The sequence below is a fragment of the Alligator mississippiensis genome, chromosome 4 (assembly GCF_030867095.1).
Source record: "Alligator mississippiensis isolate rAllMis1 chromosome 4, rAllMis1, whole genome shotgun sequence".
NCBI lineage: Eukaryota > Metazoa > Chordata > Crocodylia > Alligatoridae > Alligator > Alligator mississippiensis.
In genome coordinates, this window is record NC_081827.1 from 226691889 (window position 1) to 226713555 (window position 21667).

At 42.2% G+C, this 21667-nt stretch overlaps 1 protein-coding gene across 3 annotated transcripts in view; it reads left to right on the forward strand.

The window, feature by feature from the left end:
• CACNB4 (calcium voltage-gated channel auxiliary subunit beta 4) overlaps window positions 1-21667 on the forward strand; it is a 272823-nt gene that overhangs the window by 118630 nt on the left and 132526 nt on the right. Inside the window, exon 1 of one of the 3 annotated variants that reach the window (XM_006266159.3) lies at window positions 4129-4542. The exons of the other annotated variants lie outside the window; for them this stretch is intronic. Coding sequence (XP_006266221.1) covers window positions 4498-4542 — 45 coding nt within the window. The 5' untranslated portion in view covers window positions 4129-4497. Of the gene's footprint in view, window positions 1-4128; window positions 4543-21667 lie in introns of those variants that run through there. 3 annotated transcript variants of the gene reach the window in all.

Below are 21667 nucleotides of genomic sequence, written 5' to 3' on the forward strand. Positions count from 1 at the left end.
CACTGCCCTCCTCTCCCCCTCCTCCTCTCACCCACAAGTGTCCTCTTTTTTGGTACTGGAAATATGGTAACCCTACGAGAAACTAAAGCATTATTTTGTCTAGCCAGGCTGAGAAAATTAAGGAATTTTCCTGTAGTTTAGCAAGCTCCAGCTCTTTTTGCTGTTTCCTTGTGCTGCAAGTACTTTCAGTATTTATACAGAGATTGGAGCATTCCTCCACTATCTGTGCCTTGACCTCATGGAACCTGTTGTGTGCTGCAGTAGAAAGGTACATGGGCACACATCTGACTTGATATTGCAGAGTTATTTGTATTGCATTAGAGCATCTTGCTACCTATACATATGTTTAAAGCTTGACATGCTTAAGTATTTTGTAGTGTTCAGGTTCTTGATTTTTTTTTTTTAATTATATCTACACAGGGAATGATGGAGATCACCTGGATTAAACTAACAGAAGAGGAAAATCTGACCCACTAAGTTCTGTTCCTAAATGTTACATTACATGGTTCCCATTACAGTGTAGAATGTAGACCTATGTTTCTTTGTTATTTTAGTTTAGGACCTAAGTACCAATAGAAATAAAAAGACACACATTTTTTGAAGAGATAAGCAATTTTAGAAATTGTATTTTTTGCATACTTAGCTGCTGCACTTCACTGCCCTGATTTCACTGTAGGCATCTTCCTGGATAATTCAGATGCTCATCAAGCTTTGGGTTATTGCCTGACCAATAAGTTATACAGTCTGCTGGGTATTTGCTTTCTCCTCCCTCCTCTCATTTTCCTTTCTTCTTGCACATTATACCAAGTTGGCGGGGGGGGGGGGGGGAGTAATAGATACGCTGGAGGGTAGGGCTAGGATTCAAAATGACCTAGAAAACTGGAAGAGTGGGCTAAAAGAAATCTTATGATTCACCAAGGACAAGTGTAAAGTCCTGCACTTAGGACAGAACAAGCCCATGCACCAGTCTAGGCTGGGAGCTGACTGGCTGGGCAGCAGCTCTGCAGAAAAGGACCTGGGGGTTACAGTAGACAAGGAGCTGAATGTGAGCCAGCAGGCTGCCCTTGTTGCCAAGAAGGCTAATGACATACTGGGCTGCATTGGTAGGAGCGTTGCCAGTAAATCAAGGAAAGTGATTATGCCTCACCCTTCAGCACTGGTGAGGCCACATCTGGAGTACTGTGTCCAGTTTTGGGCTCCCCACTACAGAAAGGATGTGGGCAAGTTGGTGAAAGTCCAGCGGAGGGCAGCGAAAGTGTTTCAGGGGCTGGGGGACAGGACTTCTGGGGAGAGGCTGAGGGAACTGGCCTTATTTAGTCTAGAGAAGAGAAGACTGAAAGGGGATTTAATAGTAGCCATTGACTACCTGAAGTGGGGTTCAAAAGAGGTTGGAGCTAGTTGGTTCTCAGTGGTGACAGATGATAGAATAAGGAGCAATGGTCTCAAGTTGCAGTAAGGGAAGGTTGGGGTAGATATTTGGAAGAATTTTCTCACTAGCGGGGTAGTAAAACACTGGAGCAGGTTACCCATAGAGGTGGTGGATTCTCCATCTTTGGAGGTTTTCAAGACTTGGCTAGACAGAGCTTTGGCTGGTATGATCATTGGGGCTGGTGCTGCTTTGAGCAGGGGCTTGGACTAGATGATTTCCTGAGGTCTCTTCGAACCCTAATTTTCTATGATTCTCTTTTTGCCTGCGTATCCATATTGTTTAGACCCTGTTACCCATGTCTAGTTGTCATATGCTTCAAAGTGGGAGTTAGATATGCTGAAATGCTAATTTATCAAGAAATTGCCTCACTGATCCTAGCATCTCAAGGTACAATTTGCAACTCTGAACCAAGTGAACTTTTTACATATTGGGTCAAATTCCCTTATAAGCATAAGCACTGGAGAATGCTCCCCAAATGTGGCAGCTCAGCTCTCTTAGGTTTAGTAGTGTTGGAGCAGAAGCCCAGTCTTTCTACACCTTTGCATAGGGTCTCTCCTTTCTGCCTCCGCACCATGGCTTTGTCCTCCCCTTTGAAATGGTGGAAGGTTTCAGAGTTAAGATACTTTTGGCAGTTCACAACTTCATAGTGCTCTTGTTTCCGGCTCTCTGCAGACTCAGATAGGCACTACGCATGGGTCAGATTTTCAATTTTTTTTTCTTTTGCACACACAAGGGCTAGAAACATTTGAAAATGAAATTGTGAGTCTTATTTGCTTGTATGATTTCAGGAGCTGGGGCCCTTGGGTATTGATATCTCTAACCCGTCACAAGAAAGAGGGAATTTGGAAGGGAATCTGGGTTATGGGCACTGACTAACTATCTAAACATAGTACAGATAAATTATTACATGAGTGTGTGATCATTGTATGTACAAATAAGTTTGTGGAAGGGTTAATTGCATAAGGGTGTCATTGTGGTTTCTCTTCAAGGAATTTGCCTTAAAATATTTGGACAAAGAGGACAAACTTTGGACAACAATTGATCCTAGCTTGAAAGTCAGGTAATACATTAAATAGATTTTTATTCATTGTAGACATAGCATATGCAGAAGGTGGGAAGGCCTTGCTGGGACAGCTGCGCTGTTTTACTGCTCACTGAATTATTTTCCATCTCAAATTTACAGTGCCCATTAATGTGCAGACATAGGGCGTGTCCCTGCATGCAGGCATGCGCAGTTTGTGGTGCTGCAAACCTCTTATTGGAGCCATAAACCGCATGTGTGGAACATTAAAATGAGCTCCAGGCTGCAAATTTGCAGTATGGGGGCAAAATTTGGTACTGGGATTTCTCAGTAGCAAAAAAACAAACCCCAAGAAAAAAAGCAGCGTGGTGCAGGTGAAAATAGTGCATGCTGGAACATATGGAGGCTTGGTCCTTCTGTGAGGCTCTCTGGCTGCTGGCCAGAGCATCTCTACTGCTCCATTTGTGCCCTGGCTGCTGCAGCATGCTAGGAGCCAGGAGGAGCTGGGCAAGGGTAGTTTGTGGGACAGTGTGTCCCGCAGCAAAGTGCATGTGAAGGGGCGTGCACTGGGGCACATAGTAGCAGCACAAATTTGTGCTGTTGCAATTGCATGCCCCTGCTGGTTGGGACATAGCCTTTAGTTGAGAAATCCCAGCTCCTGTTGGGGAGCAGTTACTAATACAGATCATCCCATTGACCAGCCTCTTTGTGACTCAATTTACACAGAACTATATTCTTGTGAACCATTATTCATCAATGTGAGTCCGAGGGTCACAATTTGGCCCTATCCAACCCTTTTCTGTATGAACTTGTTTTAAGATAGTACAAGATTATGACCAAGAGACACTAATAAAGAAATGTAATTACTGTATAAACATATTACTGACAATTTTGTCTGGAATGAAAAGGAAAGTGCTAGATTAAAATCCATTTGTGGATTTCCACTGAAAGATACTTTTAAAGAAAAATCTGGACAAGCTTGTTGCTTGTTATAAAAATAATATTAGCGCTGAAGTTAAAAGTGGGTGTGGACAAGGGGTTAAGGTGATGGGACTGCTAGTCAGTCCATTGTGCTCTGCACACATGGTTTTGATTCCTGTCCTTGTTGTTTAGTCAGGGATGATCCTGCCTTGAGTAGGGGGCTGGATTAGATGGCCTCACAAGGTCCCTTTCAGCCCTACTTTCCTACGATCATATGATCTGACTTTCTTCTTTTCTATTTCGTATGAGGCTACTGGTGCTTAAGAAGGCAGTATATGTTGCCTCACAAATAAAGTTTGTTTTTTTTTTTGGGGGGGGGGGGTTAGGATATTTAAAAAAAAAAAAAATAGTGCATGAACAAAAAAAATCTCCCCGTCTGTTTGGGGTTTCTTTCACCCTTTCCCTCTGCAGTTGTGTGAAATGCATAATTGTCCCTTTCAAAAATTTAAATTGCACTTTAATTGTTAAATGCAGATGCTTCTTCTAATACAGTGTATTCTTCTATGTTACATTTTGTTGATTATAAATAAAAATCTTCCAAACATCTCTGGGATATATTTATAATTTGTAAATATTTTTTTAAAAAATAGGCAATGTAAATGCTAACAGCCCTTACTGTCTAAACACTTTTTTTTAAAGAACTGGGATCAGATTCTATTTATGTGTTTAAGAGAGGAAATAATCAGGAAAGAGCTCATTGCAAAGGTATATGCCTATGTCTCACCATCCACTATCAGAGAATGCTCTTCCAGCTGACTGAAGCTGGGCAGCTCAGCCAATCACAGAGCTCTTTTCTAGCTCTGTCATCAGTCCTTGGTTGGGGAACGGTTTGCTTTTATGCTCTGTATTTGGAAGGCAGATAAAATGCCAGGTCTGGACTGCCTCTAGGGATAACCTTCCCCTCTATGATGTGAATGAATAGCTTCTTGGCTGGGGAATCCACAGAAAATTGACAGGGCAGGCTCAGTTCCTCTGTATAGGCCTTCTCTACATTTTAACCCTAGCTGTGGCTTTGTAGCAATTTCAGTTTTGCATTGAGAGAGGTGCTTTGGATTATTAGACCTCCATGTACGACAATTTGTACCTGCATGGATTTGAAGACTCGGAGGCGGTAAGTATTTTCATAGATAATATTTTTTCCTGAACAGCCTAATAAGATATGGAGAGAGCAGGGAGCAAAAATCAGGCTTTGTTTCTGGGTTTAAGCTTGACTGTCTTGTGATGCATTGTATACAGTTTTGGGAGTCACCTGAAATAATCCTCCATTACATAATTTATTGTCAAGCAGCAGAATTTAGGGATTTCATGAAAGGCTTAAAAGCGTTTTGTGTACTATAATTTATAGATTACAAGCTACACTTCTGCTCTCATGGGGCGTGTAAATGCTTCATGGAAGACAGTTTTACGTATGCCGAAAGCTGTTTCAGATAATTTACATGTTATATTTATCAGCGTAACAGAAAAAATGTTAATTATATAATACTAAATGTTTGTTTGATCGAGTTGGAGCGGAAGTTCCTGAGCTGCCATCTGTGTTATATGTGCTCTCTGGCTAAATTATCAGTGCAGATGCATTTGATTATCTTAACAAAGAAAAGAAGCAGCGCGAGTGTTTGCTTTAATATAATCCCTTAGTACCAATGGTAAAATGCAGCGTTAAGATGAGTCCAAAGGAGGCTGAGGTGTGTTGTTTTTCTAAAGAAATGATTTCCCCCTCATTTACAATGACAAGTCTATGGCAATCGTGACAAAATGATTCACTGAATCCTAAAGCCTGTGTTAGTGTAGTCATAGCACTAAGCCTAAGAAAGGGAATGCTAATGATTAGTGCCTACAAGCTTTATTTAGGTACTGGTGATGGTGGTGGTTCTTTTTAGCCCTGGTACCTTTTTTTCTACTGTGGCTAAACAGAAACCCTTGAGGGACAGAATAACCACTTGGAAAGAAAACTGTTTAGATTACCAAAGCAAATGTACATGCTGCTCCATATTAAGCAGGAATGTGTTACATAAGGCTTTATGGCCAAGTCATAAAATAAACAGATTCTAACATAAAATAGTGTATACGTCAATACAGACGTATGTACCCTATGATGTGGTTTCCACAAGAGAATGGGTAAGATCTTGTATGACTTTAGATAAGGCTTTCTTACTGCCTGCCAGTCTGGTTTAATTGGATTTGAACTGTTACGTGTAACCTGTTTACATGTTGCTTCACATAGTAGCAACTTATCTTACAGTCAGTTTATTTCAGAGGGAAAGCAGTCTTATGATTTGAAATTAAATAACACTATGCCATGCTGAGAAAAAAGGGGGGAAACAAATTATTTGTTTAGGTATAAATTATTAAACTCAAGCACGAAAACAGTGCTTCCTTGAGCCAATTTGGAAACCAGTTAATTTTTGTAACGGCTGACTTTTTACTCTGCATATATTACTGATTTATATTTCTGATGTTAATTTCTTCTTTAAGACTGGCATATCCATGCACACATGAGGATTTTAGTTCTTTTCGAGATACTCTTAGGGCCCAGCTAGGAATTAACATGCCAAACCCTGGTTTGTTTTTTAACTGTTATTTAATTCCCAAGGCACTGGTCAGGAACAATGGTGTGTTTTTTCCCATCTGTTGACATGAGGTAGCTGCCCTCTAAAATGAAAAATTAAAAACAAAATTGCTTATGTGTAGTTGAGATGGCCAAGGTGCTTGGTGGTGTTTGCTACAGTAGAGCAGGATCATCTGCACAGGCCAAATTTTTAAAGGTATTTAGGTAAAGCTGCAAATAGGCACCTGGTAGGATTTTCAAACTTCTGCATGCCTAACACCAGCTAATTTCATTCAGAAACCTATCTGGGTCCCCACATCTTAGATCACTTGGAAAGAACAATGTTGTGCCAGTGCAGAAGCTTGGAGACTTGTATAATATGAAGCAATCAGAATAGTATGACTACAGGACTAAAGGAATCTTTTTAGCTGCAGAAAGTATATATTAGAACCACCATGGTCAGCTTTTGGGAAGTTGGGTGGAAAAGAAATAGTTTTAAGGCTTTCAGTTGCCTCATTCAAGCCATTTGTGCTAATCTGGTTACCAACTCATGCAGCTGAATCATGACTCTAACAACATTTAGCAGGGTTTGTGTATGTGTTTTTTCTTTAATTATTTCATCTTCTAGAATCAAGTGACTATATTAACTTTCATTTGGAAAAAAAGCTATATTTCTAGGCCTGACAATTATGGAGAGAAGCTGAAAACTGAATCCTAAAAGCTAAAATATTAGAAGGTGGATCATACCCTAATTTATTTTATCAGGCCTCTTAAAAATTATGATTATACTGGATCCCAACTTACATGATTTTGGATGGTTGGAATGATAATACTCTGCTGAAGTAGAGCAGTGAGATGTGCAGGGTGAAATGGTGTGAATAATGCAGCTTTCAATTCAGTAAAAGCCAAAGTAACTGAATTACAGTTTTAGAAAATAAACCGTTCCTTGAATATCAGGTACTCTGCAGTTATTTTCAGGGCAAATGCATGTAACTGTGTTTGTACATGAAGTGGAGAAAAGGCCTCTGCTTTGGTTTTGAGGAATCCAAAAGCTTGCCCAAATGTTCTGCAGCAAGTGAACATATGGAAGCACAAGGATGTTCACTGTCCTTGCTCTTTTGTTTTCTGAAGCAGGCATCTGAGGCCAAGAACTCCCAGGTACTTACAAGGCTTCCAACACACAGGAAATCAGTATGTATCAAAATGAGCCAGGCTACTACAGTAACATCTCCATAAAGTAGATGCTGGCCCTTATGAAACAAATTCTGTAGTTTTCTAGAGTAGCTCATGACATGTAATTGATATACAGGGGTTCCCAAAAGGGATCCAGTGTAACTTTTTCTGGCCATAATGAGGGACATGTGATAACACAGTATTCTGAATGCTTTTTCTGTAGTCTTTATTTTGCAAATCACGGATCATAGTCACCTGAAGTTTACTTGTACCAGAATCCTAGGATAGATCCTGAATAGCAGAAGTCCTGGCAGCTTTGTGGTCTACCTGCTGCCTTTCTCTGAGGGATTAGTGCTATTTAAAGTGGGTGGCACCTGTTCAGGAAGGAGCATGGCTAATGTGGCCACTGATCGTGCTGTTCAATATCTCTCCTTTAGAGAACTTTCATAGGGAGTGCTGGAGTAGAAGCTGCCTTATCCACTGAAAAATTAAAAATTATCAAGTGGACCAGAATGAAACACTGCCTATCCTCCTTTGCAATGGCTTCCCCTGAAAAAGAAGGGGCCTTGTTAGCACAGGGAGGCCTGTTTCAGTGATGCTGTTTCTCTAGGTTTTCACTCAAGTATATAGAGTAGACTTCATTCATGTGGCCTGTTTAGTATATTTTGCAACTGTGGAAGTCCCTAAGGCAGCCTTCAGTGCTCTCTAGCCAGCTCAATTTGATCTACCAATATAATGCACCCAGGCCACAGCATCTCCCTAGTTTGGGTCAGCTTAGCTGTCAGCAGAGCCTCTAAATTTTTGTAGAGTACTATTTACTGCCCCCAAAGGGGCTCCAAAGAGACCTGGATAGCACATATTTTAAGTGGCTGAACCACTTCATAATTTTATGTCTGACTTGAAGGTGATTTGGGCAGATTTCTTCACTGATGCATAATATGGTGAGTAAATGAAGTAGAGTTGGGAGTAGAATTTGTGAGCAAGTATGAAGCTATGTAAATTTTTACAAAACTGAAATAAGTGTCTATTAATATGCTGACCTGTGAACTCTGAACTGCAAATTTATTTGGAAGCATTAGAACTTGTCTTTGAACTGGTGAATGGCACAGTGCTTTGAATGTCTGTAGATAGGTTTTTATGTTGAAATCACACCTATTTTAATGTGCTAATTATGTGTTTTATTTTAAACTGCACTAAGGGAAGAGTGGCTTGCTCAGTGAAAAAGAGGATCAGCTTGCAATTCGTGTGGCATTAACTGAATAGAAGAAATATGTTCTTTAACATCATTACCATACAGATGAAATGGTATTAATAAGTGAGAAATAATATGGAATCATAGTAGTTTGAGACAGAAAGGCTAGTTTTCATTCTGAGATCATCCTTATGCAAAGGCAGGATACATTTCTCTGATGTTCACATATGGAACAATTGATTAGAGTGTAAATGAATAGAAAATATCGCAGTAAATGGAAGTGAAATATTTATTGAAACCGGGTACAAAGATGATAGTGGGGGTATGTGCACAAATAGATAAATGTCTGTTTTTAAAGCAACTTCAGGGATTTTATATAAAAATTATATAGTGTGTGTTTGTGTTTTTATTTGTATGTGTATGTATATAACAACGTAAAATATACCAACTGTGATGATTAATGTTAAGTGGGTGAAGGACTGGCTAGCAGAGGCTTTTTGGAGGAGGAAAATTATATGGATGAAAGTAAGGGAAACACCAGTGAGGGTAGGCAAAAAGTGCATGTTGTATTAGAGAATAAAGATGCAAAGAGATGGTGCCTTCTACGTTCACAAACATAAACACCTTGTAATGCAAAGTGGAGGGGGCTGGAAATGGGTGGGCTGAGCACCCCCCCAGGAGGGGGCTGAGCTGATCCCCGCCTGGCTTGCCAGGCTGTGGGGGAGCGAAAAGCCCCTGCATGGGAGCTAGTCGTAGGCTGGACTGATGTTCCCCTCCCTGCCTCTCACAGGTAGGGCGCTGGGGAAGAAGTGGGGCTGTGTTAATCTCTGCCCAGCTCACTGGGTTACAGTGTTGGCTACAAATGTCCAACTTGGGATCCTTAAAATTCTAGTTTTAGGCAGATTGAAACACTGTAATCATAAACCTTGGGACTGGTCCCCACACACACACATACATGCACACACATACACACACACAGTAGCAGGCTACAGAGTCAGGTATACCTATGCTACAAGCGCTGGAGTCTGTCATTGAGGCTTCTTTCAGCGTGGTGTTATCTTCCAGAAGGGGGTCGCTGGCTGGTCCTTCTGGCTGGACAGGTCTGGTCGAGTTGGAGATCAAGAGGGCGGCACTGAGGGTCACTTTTCACTGCCTTTTATCTGTCCTTAGCAGACTTTGGTGACTCCCCAGTTTTCAGGTTTGCCCAATCCAGGGGTCATTGACCCTCGTGGGACTCCCCCCCCGCCCCCCCCCCCCGGTGGCTACTGGATGGCATCTGTCAGCCCCTGGGGTCGTCCACATGTACGTGCAGGTTTGGGAGTCCATTGATGAATTTTGAATAGGGCTCTGGGAGTGGTTGATCTGGAGATATTCAGCCCAAAAGTTGGTCCCCAGTGTTGATTAACTCAGGCCAGGGCTTCTAGCCCTTGATCAGTGAGGTTTAGAGATTTCCCGGTTGCTACATTGTCTTCTATTGAGTTCTTCCCTTGGCTGATCTGCAGCTTCCAGGTGTTAATTGCTGCCTGCTGCTACTGTGTTACACATTCAATCACTGATTCACTCGCTCTTTCAGGGGCCAGCCTGATACAGGGAAGGGCAGTTTGATTCCTGCCCTTGTTAACATTGTTACAGTTTATAACTTACTTATGAAACTAAACACATTCAGTTGAAAGTTGAAAGGTGAGGAGTATAAAATATAAGCTACAAATGCCATGGCACACAAATAGATAAAAATACCAAAATACAAGGGGATATACGAAATGCACACTTACAAATTTTAAAACATAATTCCTTATTTTAAAGTGAAAGAGAGAGGAAGGAAGAAAAGATAGAAAAAGAGAAACATATCCAAAGAGGGGAGAGCAAATGCAGGCAAGAGGAAAAGGGGGCTTTCTGCTACAACAGGGGAGCAAAAAGTTCCTGGTGGGGGCTTTCCTATTGCACTGGGCAGACCCTGGTTGGGGGGTCAGGGCTGGGCCAGTGCGTTCCCCCTGCTCTGCCCCCCTTCCTTCCACAGGCTGTGGGCTGGAGTGGGGACAGGGCTGAGCTTATGCCTACCCTTGGCAAGGGGACAAGGGCTAGAGGGGTTGGGGGCCCATTGCCTTGTCCCTCCCATCCTGCTGGTCTGACAGGTGCCAGCAGGGAGCAGTGCCTTAGCTCTGTGATAGCTGGAAGAGGGGTTAACCCTGCTCTGCTGGAGCAGACAGCATAGCCCAGGGCTACAAAAGCATTCTGAGATGCTGGGAGACTGTGTGAACTTGAATTGGGAAGGGATCTGGGACAGAAGTTCCATAAACCGGTTTAACCTAAATCAGTTGTCTGATACTACACCTAACCTGGTTTATTTTAAGCTGGTTTTGGCCATTTTGAAAACGGTTTATGTATGCTGAATTTGTGTTCTGTTACAGGCTTAAACCAGATTCAGAGTTTGTGTGTAACTTCTGTCCCTAGCCTAGAAGTCCCAGATAAGCGAAGTGCTACACAGAGCATGCCTCTGTGTGAGATGCTTACTGCAGAGTTGCCTAATTAGCTCTGCAGTAAAGCATCACCATCTACATGAGCAGTGGTATTAGGCCAGAGTAAACTAATTAACTCCACTGTAGGATAGTACTGCCTGACACAAGTACTATTCTATGGGAGAGTTATTTATTCTGCCGCAGTACACGTGTAGACAGTGACTGAAGCTGGCTGGGACACGAAGGTGCTACAGTGTGGGGCTGCCTGCCAGCTAGCCCTGCACTATAGCACCCTTGTGCCCCAGCCAGCCCCTCTGCAGCATATTGAGCTGAGGTGGAGCAGCTCTGGGTTGTCAGGCTGACACCCCCCCCCCCCCCCCCGCACTGGACCCTGTGCCAATGGGGCTGCACTACCCCGGCTCAATGTACTGGACTCCTGGACACACATGTAAATGCTGCACCCAGGAGCAATAAACTCTGGTGCAAACTGTGCCAGAGTTTATTAAGGCACACTAATTGCATGTGTAGGTGCACCCAGACAGTAGGAAATGTTTCCTGCTCTGAATTTGATATATAAATATGCAAGATTGAATGAGCATAGAAGAAAAGAAGAATGTGTGCTATTTTACAGATGAAGAATCAAGGCACATGATTTACCACTGCCTTGCATCCTATTTGTTATTTATATCTGTGTAAACTATGTGCAAAATGTTACCAAATTGAATGATAGAATTGTACATCCCTGTTATGCTGCTGTGTCATGGATTTAAGGCTGCAAATGGACAACATCTTTGTGCTGCCCTAGAAGTTTCTATGGTAGCACAAAGTGAAAGCAAACAGATATCTGTGGTCTTTGTTACATCACAAATGTCCAACTGTGGCTGTGACAAAAGGTGTTATAGATTTGTGACATTATTTTGTGGCAGATGTATGTTTTGTGGTGGGAGAGCACAGACAGCCTCAAGCTGCCCGTGCTTTCCAGCTGTACTGGGCAGGCACTGCTAGGGCCTCTGAAGCCCAAGTTTCTCCATTTGCAGAGGCGTGCCCTGAGTTGGATGCACGTCTGCAAGCAGGGAACCCTGGTGTTTCCAACTGTTTGCAGAGCTGTGTTCTGGATGTTCTCCTATAGGATTGGGCCTCTGAAACTCTGGGAGCAGCAGGGGCCCTACCCTGTGGGACATGGGTGATAGAATACATCCTGGCACCTGATCCTCTTCATTTGGTGACATCTGTTTATAGCTTTAAGGTCTATTCAAGTGGAAAAGTAGGCACAAAGAGGTGAAAGGGGCCCTTATTCCAAGCCTACTGAAAGACTCTCATTAATTGCAATGTGATTTGGGGCAGGGTCATGCAGAAATCTGTGGTAAAGCTGGGATTGGAACCCCTAACTCCTGAATCCCAGTCCAGTTAACTACTTACATATGCACACACACACATCTGATAACGCTTGTTGTCTTCTACAACCCAAAACATGTTTGCTCTCCCATCCTCCTTCCCCTTCCCTATTATCAGTACCTTTTTTGCTGTCCTCCAATTTGTTATTCTTTTCAACCTGCAAATATGATGCTCTTTTTCCTCTACAGGCTGGATTCTCTGTGGCCATATAGACGGGGAGTGGGAGTTAGTAGCATGGTATTTTATAGCCCTATATACATTCTGGGTTCAACTGGGAAAATGTAAGCTGAAACACACACGCTCTGTGGGAGTGAGAAGCTTGAGAAGCAGTAAAGTAAAAGACATGTGCAGTTGTGATCTCTCTGAGGGAGGGGGGAAAGCCAGAGTGTCCTCGCTGTGCATGTGCCGAGCCATTACCTCACAGAGTGAAAAGGTATCAAAACTTTGAGGTGTAGATCTAGAAGTTGTCAGTGTTGCCTGGATTTTTGGATGTCATGTTTCCAGAAAGCTATTGGCAAATTGGAGAATTCATGGAAAATGGAACCAAAGTAATGGTGAAGTTGAATGGGGGGAAGGGGCTTCTTGTTTATTTGTATTGCAGTAGCACCACAAGAGCCCATCCTTAAAATGTCAGGTGTCATATACATGCCAAAAAAGGCCCAGGTTCCTGTAAGCTTACAGTATATAGATATAAGATGAGATACAATTGGTAGCTCCAAAAAAACAGATGGGATTGGGGGAGTGGCACAAGGTGACTGTTTTTTCTTCATGTTAGGACAGTATTTTTGTCATCCGATGTGTTTGGACAATCTCTCATAGACAGGGAGAGCCTCCCATAACACAAATAATGAATAATTATTACAAAATCATAAAGGAAATTTAAAAGAGCTAAACATACATGAATGTAACTAAGGAACAATTGGCAACGAGCAGGGTGAGTATACATGTGGTGAGTGTTACATGTGGTGGCAGAAGCTTTGCTTAGAGCTTTTAAAACTGGACAGGAAAAAATACATGTAAAATGCATAGAAATGTAGGAATAGTCTTGAACTGGTTGAGAAGTGGACCTGAATAGGCAAAACATCTTTTTTTGGTATAGTAAAGCAGTAGTGGAGGAAGCAGGCCTGTTCTGTTCTCTCTTTGCTTCTGTTAGGGGGAAATGATGCTGTATTCCCTATTTTGAACTAACTTTTTCATCCGTTTTGGTTGATTCTGTGGCAGGGACATGGTGATCTAAAGGGTAGATTCCACTGGTGTGGAATAGCTCTGAAGAACAGGCATTCAGTGAAATCAAGGCAAAATCAAGTTCACCTTCAATGCTGTTATAAAAACACACCATGAAATCAGGACCTGGCCTGCATTTATTCAGTTGTCAGAAGCCAGATAATACAGTATATAGTGTGGTATGCAAAAAGATATCCATTCTTGTTCCCTTTTACTTTAAATTTACCATATCATCTTTATGCAGCTCTTTCTAGAATTTTAAGCAACCAGCTAGAGGATCTTGTGACTCAATATTTTGAGCTACCTTTCAAGACTACAGATAACTTTTCTGAAGGTAAAACTCAGTGAAGTCCACTTACATCATACACACTTGGTGGTTTACTGCTGGTGGTTACTGTGTGGGGTCCAGAATGCCAACCCTTGGCCTGAAGCTCGGGATTAGGTGTATTTTGTGTTGTTTGCATATCAGTTTAGAGTTCGCTCTTATGGCCTGTGTTTTAGATCTTTAGAGGTGAATAAAGGGCATTACTTAAATCAGTTGTGGCAGGAGACCTGTAACTTGGCATGACAGATACAGATAATATTCCTACAGTATGGAGAGCAACAAGTTGAGTTGGAAGGGAAATGGTTTGCTATTCTGGGAAACGTTTTGAGATTTGAAAAAAATATACATTCCTTTTCAGGAAAGAAACAAGACCTTTTGTAGTTTTCTGTGGAAAAAAGGAGAGAGTTAGTCCTATTCTACAGTAGCCAATAATGTTTCAAATCAAGTGAGGTCTGAAGTTAGGCATTCTGTATCTCGGGTGAGAGCTCTGACCCCGACTGCTGGCTATTCTGGGGTCAGACATTCTCAACATTTCTATTTGGAGCTGTACTACATTTAATAAATTGTAGACCCTGATATATAGTGACCATTTGATCAGCGTTTCTCAACGCGTGGGTTGCGACCCAAAAGTAGGTTGCAAAAATATTTCAAAGGGCTGCAAACTGTGGCAGGGCAGAGGGGAAGTGGGAAGATGACTGCCCCTTCCAGTGGGATAAAAGCGCAGGGGAGAGCTGTGTGGCCAGGCTGGCAGCACTGGGACTGGTGCCCATGCTTGGGTGGGGGTGGGATGGCCAGGAGATGCACAGGTGGTGGGAGGGATCGTGACCAGGCTGCCTGGCACAGTGCGACAGCCCCAGCCTGGGGTGGAGGGGTGGTACCACAGGCCTCTCCTTCTTCTTCCAGCCCTTGCTGGGGTTGGATTTGCTCCATTGCTGCTCACATGAGCCAGAGCCACTGCGCTATGGCCCAGACAGGGGAGGAGGGGGCAGCTGGGGGCCTCTCTGGCAGGGCTGGAGGGGGTAGGGAGTTGTGGGTCGACAGAGGGATGCCAGCTTGGCCCAGGAGGACGGGGGACTGTGGGTCGGGCACTGGCAGGGTCAGAGGAGTGTGGCTTGGGACAGGCCGTGGATCTTTGCAAATAGGTCCCGGTAGGAAGAAAGATTGAGAACCATTGATTTTGATCACTAGTCTGCTTGCAGGCATTAAAAAATAAATGAATAAATAAATAAAATGCTTTACTGGTAGTAGCAGCACATTACTTCAACATCTGTATAGATTGGGTGCTTCAGTGGGGCTTTTTGGTGTTTTAGCTAAAGCTGATTCAATTAGTTATTAGATAGAAGTACCAAAAATGCCCCACTAAAGCGCCTGATCTATACAGACGTTGGGTGAGCCAGGTCCAGCTAAGGTGCTGCCTCTTTTGGGCGTGTGCAGGGCTTGGTGCGGGAATGTACTGAGTATAAATTAAAGCACTGTTTTGGGTGTTTTTTTTAATGTCTGCAAGCATAGAGGGTTGTTGAGACTTGTTGGCTGGCTTGCGTTCTCTCATTCTGGTTTTGTCCAGTAATTCCATCCTGTATCTGAGAAACTTTTACGGATAGAAAAAGAGTTATCAAAACTGTTGTGTTCCACAAAAAGCTGCAGTTTCAACAAACAGTTGTTTTCAGCTAAAAATTCTCAACCAGCTCTACTAATAAGTGCCCTTTGAAGCTGACACACTACTGGCCACAAAAGGTAGCTCTTGTGACAGGAACTCCAGCATATTTCTGTACCAGTCAAGGTATCATGACTCCAAAACACTAATTTTAAAGTAACACCTGAGCATATGAAATGACTTTCCTCACTTCTCACAAGGTGTAAGATTAATACTTGTCAGCACATAAGTGCCTTCATTATACGTACTCAAGGCATTTGTTGGAGTTTTGGAAAATGCTGCCCTTGGATCAACAGTGCTCAGAAGTTCAACTTTGTTTTTCTATTTAGTGAATAGTTAGAGGGATTTTGAGAGCGTGTGAGGTGGGTTTAAGGGGCAAAGCCTCACATAGGTTTGGTGAGGAAACTCAGGTATGCAAGGCAGGGAATGCAGGAAGCTGCAGTTGCAAAGCTGTCATCATTTTCTGAATGTAAATGAGGGTTCCGGGCAACATCAGGTCTCAAGAAAAGTGTCTCTGTTAAGTAACAATATATCTCCATATCTATATTTCATTGTGTATTGTTAGCCAAGGTTTCCATTTAGATCATTTTCAATCCTTTAAAACATTATTTAAAACATTATTTATACATTTTTTTTTTTTAAATTCTTTTCTCTTTGCCCCCCACATGCTCTTTACTTGAGCATGGCCTGCTTACCTAATGGTTCTGTGCCTTCTTTCTTGCCTTCATTTCCCTAATAATCCACACTCACTTGGTATTGTCCCCTCTCAGCCTGCCTCCACTTCTCTATTTCTCAGCATTCTTCCCTTCCATCCCCGCTATTCCTCCAATAGAAGATAGAACAGTGTGGCACCTAGAAACTAATTGGTACAGAGAGTCATAGGGCTTATGTATGCGCCACATTTTTTGCCCTTTCATGCGCTGCAACTGTGTGTCTGTTTGCACAAGTGGGATTTCCTGATGCTTTTGAAGTCTTTCTTGTGCGCTAAACTAAAACTCCTCGGATGTAGTTTAGTTTGGCTTGCTGGGAATTAAAGTGTCGCATCCATGGATTCGTTGCATGCAAACACAAAGGCACTCAAAAACATGAGCTTCTTTGTCCACCAGATGGCGCTGCAACTTTTTTGTAGTTCACCCCTTTGAATTGCTTTCACTTTCGAATTGCTGCCACTTTTTTTTTTCTTACGTGGCTTTTCCTTTTTTTTCTTGTTTGCTGGCTCCCTGCTTCCACAGCTGTGTGGCAGGAACCAGGCATGGGATAGATGGGGGGGCCCCAGGCTGGGGGAGCAGTGCTGGACCATTCTGTTCTCCTGTGGTGCTGGGTAGGGACCTGGCTTAATTTGTTTGAAGGCCTAGTGTGTGTAAACACAGATGTGACACTCCAAGGCTTAATTCATTTGAAAACCTAGTGCGTGTTAACATAGATGTGACACTCCAAAATAAAAAGTTTAAATTTTATAAACCTATTTAATTTAATGAGGGTTAAAACCTGTGGTGTGTATAGGCATCCATAAGCTTTTGTAAGCACTAACCTACTTTATCAGATGCTAGGTTGTTGCGTATGAAAACTCATGCCTTTGAACCAATTAGTCTCTAAAGTCCCACCCTGCTGTACCTTCTGCCTGACTTAAGATGAACAGGGCCTACCACAGTCAGTTTCCCACCACCTCCCCCTTCCAGCAGCTAATATTCTTCCACTAAGGCTGGTTTTCACTGAACAAAGAGTACTATGCACACTGCAGGAACAGAACATTGGCTCTCTAGTTTGAAAGGCAGCTAGTATAAAAGCAAGATGCATGTAAATGCAACATTTTCATCATAAAAAGTCAAATATTTGGAGTGATTGGGTAACCTTTTTTTTTTTTTGTGGACGTTGATAGTGGAAAAGGCAGAGAGAATGACTCAATGTGCAAAGTAGCATGCTCAGATCTTTCAGTTTCTTTGACGGGTCCTAGGACCTCAGTGGTGTTACAGGGAACTACATAATTATCCCAGGCTCTTGGCATCCCTATAGTGGTCCAGTAATTGTGATTCTCAATCCCTATATGCAGTATGTATACAGGAATGTTTTTCTCAGGCTGCATATGAAACCACATTCATGTGTTTTTCATCCACATGGTATAGTAGGCCTGCTAATGGTTCCGCATCAGAACCCATGTAAGCTGTTCTTCAGTTTAGGAAGCTGCATTTGGAATCACTTCAATTTGTTACTGCCCCATAGTAGGATAGCCAGGGCTTGGCAAAATTTACTTTGAGTTCCAGGGGAGAAAATACTTATATGGTCAAATGGTAGCTTATTTAGATGATAACTATTTGTGCAGCAGTATTACCAGAAGCAATTGCGCAAGAAGTTATTATGCTGTGTAATAAGAATATTGAGCTCTTACAGTGCTACCCAATATTAAAGGAATGCCATCAATTTAAGTCATCCCTATCTGCAGAATTGTATTGCCCCTAAATCATTAAATTCCTGTCCCTGAAAGAGATTAGAGAAATGGGGGAGGGGAATTTGAAGAATACTTGTTTGCTCCACATGAGCTATTAGTCTCCACATTAATCTCTAAGGTGCCACTTTAGAGTTAGCCTCTCAAGTGCATTGGAGCACTTTGTGAATGAACAGTTTCACTGATGGCTTGCTTGTTCCGCTTCCTATCTCAGACACAGTGATGTCACTTATGCTAATTAGCCACTTTCTCTTATGGTCAGTATGGGTTTTTCTCTCAGTGAATAAGAGGAAAACATAATTATAGAACCACAGAAACTGGCAGAGGGATTCATTTAAAAAATATTGATTATGTTTCAATATGGTGATGCTATTTAGAGCTCTAAAAAAGAGGGAGTTTTCTATTGTTTTTGTCTCCACACATTTCCTGTGCTTAAATAACCTATGCAATAGACTGCTTGAACAAGTAGATAAAACATGCTTATAGGAACGTTTTTCATTCTGTCTCTTCAGTGCTTACTACAAAACTAATTCAGTAACTATAAAGATTTAAGATTCAAATTCGATGTAACCACCCTACAATACTGTTCTTAGTAAATATGGATCAATGCAGTAGTTACAACTTAAAACAGCAATCAACAAGTTAGACAGCAAAAATATTTAAACTGGCAGCTGACAGGTTGTCTGTCCTAAATGGAAGGTGCTGATTGACAGCCCCAAAGAAGGGGCACCCTGTTTAACCACAGAGCAAATGTCATGTAGGCTACCACTTTTTTTGGCTTCCCCCTGCTGGCTTCTGAAATTCAGTCTTTTTGCTCACTAAATATGCCCAGTTTTCTGTTGAAACTGCCAGAAAGAGGCTAATTAATACCTAAATAATGTTGTCATGAGACTGTCTTTGCTGCCTACTAGCCTGAGACCAGGCTGTATAATTTGCACCAAAGAGCAACCAAGTAAAGGCTGGGATTTTCAAAGGGTATAGACGGAGTAGGTTATCAAACTCCTGTTGACTTCCTGTAACTTCTTTTGGTCCCTCTTGAAATTTTCAGTCCAGGACTGGAGTGTGGTCATGTAGATTTCAGGTTCATTCTGCAGGACATAAGAGCATTTTTCAGTCTTGGGACTGAGGTTCTGAAGACTTTTTTCTCTTCCTATATATTGTTCAACAAATGAAAAGTCTGGTGAATTCAAGGTGTTCTCATCCAAGTACAAAAGAGTCCTCTGTTGTGAAGATTTTTCCATCTACTTTGCAGATAAAATTCCTAGATGTGATGTCAGGGGTAAGACAGTATCAGGAGAGGATAAAAGGGCCATCTTCTTTGGTTGAGTTTTATCCATTTTCTCTTATGGGGATTTTGGAGTAATTGGGGAAGAAGTTAAAAATAAAGTGGGACAGCAAATGCCCCTCACAGCTTGAGAAACAAGGGGATTTGAGAGCTGTTACTGGTGAGGATTGTTAAAATCTTTCTGCAAGAGGGCAGAATGCCAGCCTTTCTGAAATATGCAATCATTAGACCTCTGCAAAATAACAATCATTTCTTTCCAACAGTCTGGCTAATATCATCCCATCTTGTTCATCCCTTTTTTGGGTAGGTTGCTAGAGAAAGTTGAGTGGGGGAGACGAGCTCTTGCACAGCCTGGATGTTTTAGATTTTTTGATCTATATCAGTCTCTGGGTTTAAACCCAGTTACGCCACAGAATCTTCAGTGGTTTCCTTGTGTGATGGATTTACTCACAGTCAGTGATCTCTTATTCTTTTTTAACATTTTTGGTTTTATCACCTGCCTTGTATGCTGCTGACTAGGTGTTGGAGAGGCAGCTGCACACTGTTGTAGGAATGGATAGGACTGTTCCTAGCTGGCTTCTTTCTTTCTTCTTTGAAGAGACCCATGGAGTGATTTTTGGCAGTTGCTTATCAGGGACTCTTTGCATCTCTTGTCTTTTAGACCTCTTGGATTGTTTGTGTGTGAACTGAGATAATATGGCTTGCAAGCGGTTGGTCTGTTGATAACATACGTGTCCTTTTTCATTTGATTTGGATGGTCTGTTTTTCCCATTTTACTTGGATGATTTGGCTAAAGATTAATCCAAAGAAGTTGAGGGTGGCAATGTTAGTGGGTAGGGAGAAGATGGTTGAGTAACTAATGGGGCCTTCTGCCTGCGGCTCTCTGCTGCCAGTTAGCATTTTGTTATTAGTTTCATGTGGGGGGTTTTAATTGCAAATACACCCCAAAGTCTGTCTGATATATGCCTGACTGATCATTTTAGAGAAGAGAAACATAAATAACATTGCCCATTCTCAGTTGCTCAACCTATCAAGCCTTCTGGCTAGGGACAGACATTACATACAAACCTGTTGAAGTGATCAGAAACTGGTTTAAACCTGTAACAGAACAGACATTCAGTGCATATAAACCAGCCTGAAAATGGCTGAAATCGATTCAAATGTGGTTGATGGCAGACACTGGCCTGCCATCGCCCCTGAGGCAATTTCCTCCCTCCATCCTCTTACTGCCCTACCCCCCTCAACAAACCCTGCGGACCTCAGCTGGGGCTTGCCAACTGCAGCCACACCTCCATGGCTTGCTTGCAGCCAGGCAGGGATGGAGTTAATTCCTCCCTGTCCCCTCTCTCCCTCAGAACCCCTGGGGTTTTGGCTGCAGTCTCAATCATCACACGTATGTGCTGGAGATGTAGTTAAGGGAAGTCGCACACAGCTTCACCAAAGAATACAGAGAGCTACATTTACATTATAAAACAGAACCTGTAAAAGGTAAGAATATCTAAACAAAGCCTTACTAAATGCCTAGCTGTAAGATGACACAGGATTATGTAAGACTTATACAAAGCTTTCTCTTGTCTTCCTCCTTTTACATTTTAAGTTAAACTAAATTGTGTATGCTGTGTTTTACTGGGCTGTATTTTAGCTTAGGTGAAGATTTTTGGTAGTTCCCTGTTGTATGCTTTGCAATTGCTGTGTTAAGTGCATGATTGCTTCCCCACTCCTTAGTCTGGTAGCAGTTGCCATCCCTCCTCCCCCTGCCCTGCTATGCCTGGCACCCCCTGGACCTGCTAGTCCTGGCCGGTGCCTGGTCACGCCCCCTCCTCTCCAGCAGCCTTGGAGGGTGTCTCTCTTTCCTCCCCTTTGCAGTGGCTGGCAGGTGTGCTCTAGTGCCCCCTGGCTTCTGGCTTGAGCCACTGCAGGTTTGTGGCTGTATTTCCTGGTTTAACAGAGAATGTCGTTCCAGTTTTTAATCAGTTTAAGCTGTGCAGCTTAGATTAACCTGCAAAGAGTGAATCAATTCAGGCTCAGGCTTTTTGAATGTCTGTCCCTAGCCTCTGAATTCTCATTTAGAGATTTTCCTTTAAACTTATATTGAAGCATTTGAAGTTACCTCAGCAGTTTCCCAATTTCTGCCTCCATCTCCCTTTAGTTCTTAATAGTTTACTTCCTGTTACTAACACATAAGTGCTCACAACACAGATATTTCCAAGTTTTAGTTCTATTCACAGTATGTCAGTTATGTTAACAATGTATACTGATATTGCTCACATTCGAAGATGATCCTGCTTGTGATTGATTGTTTTTCTCTCTCTTTTTTTTAACTCTGCGGTATGCTAGATTTTGGCTAGAACTGTCCAAAAAAATCCCAAAGTTAAGAAAGTTCTTTTTTTTTTTTTTTCTTGAAGATGATTTTCACAGATTAAAACACAAAGATGATGCTGGAAAACAAAATCTATTAAACAAAAGAAAAACACAAAAATGTGTTTTTCAAGAGTGTGCATGTGTGCAGCCATGCACAAAACTGAAAGAAAAGACAAACATAGT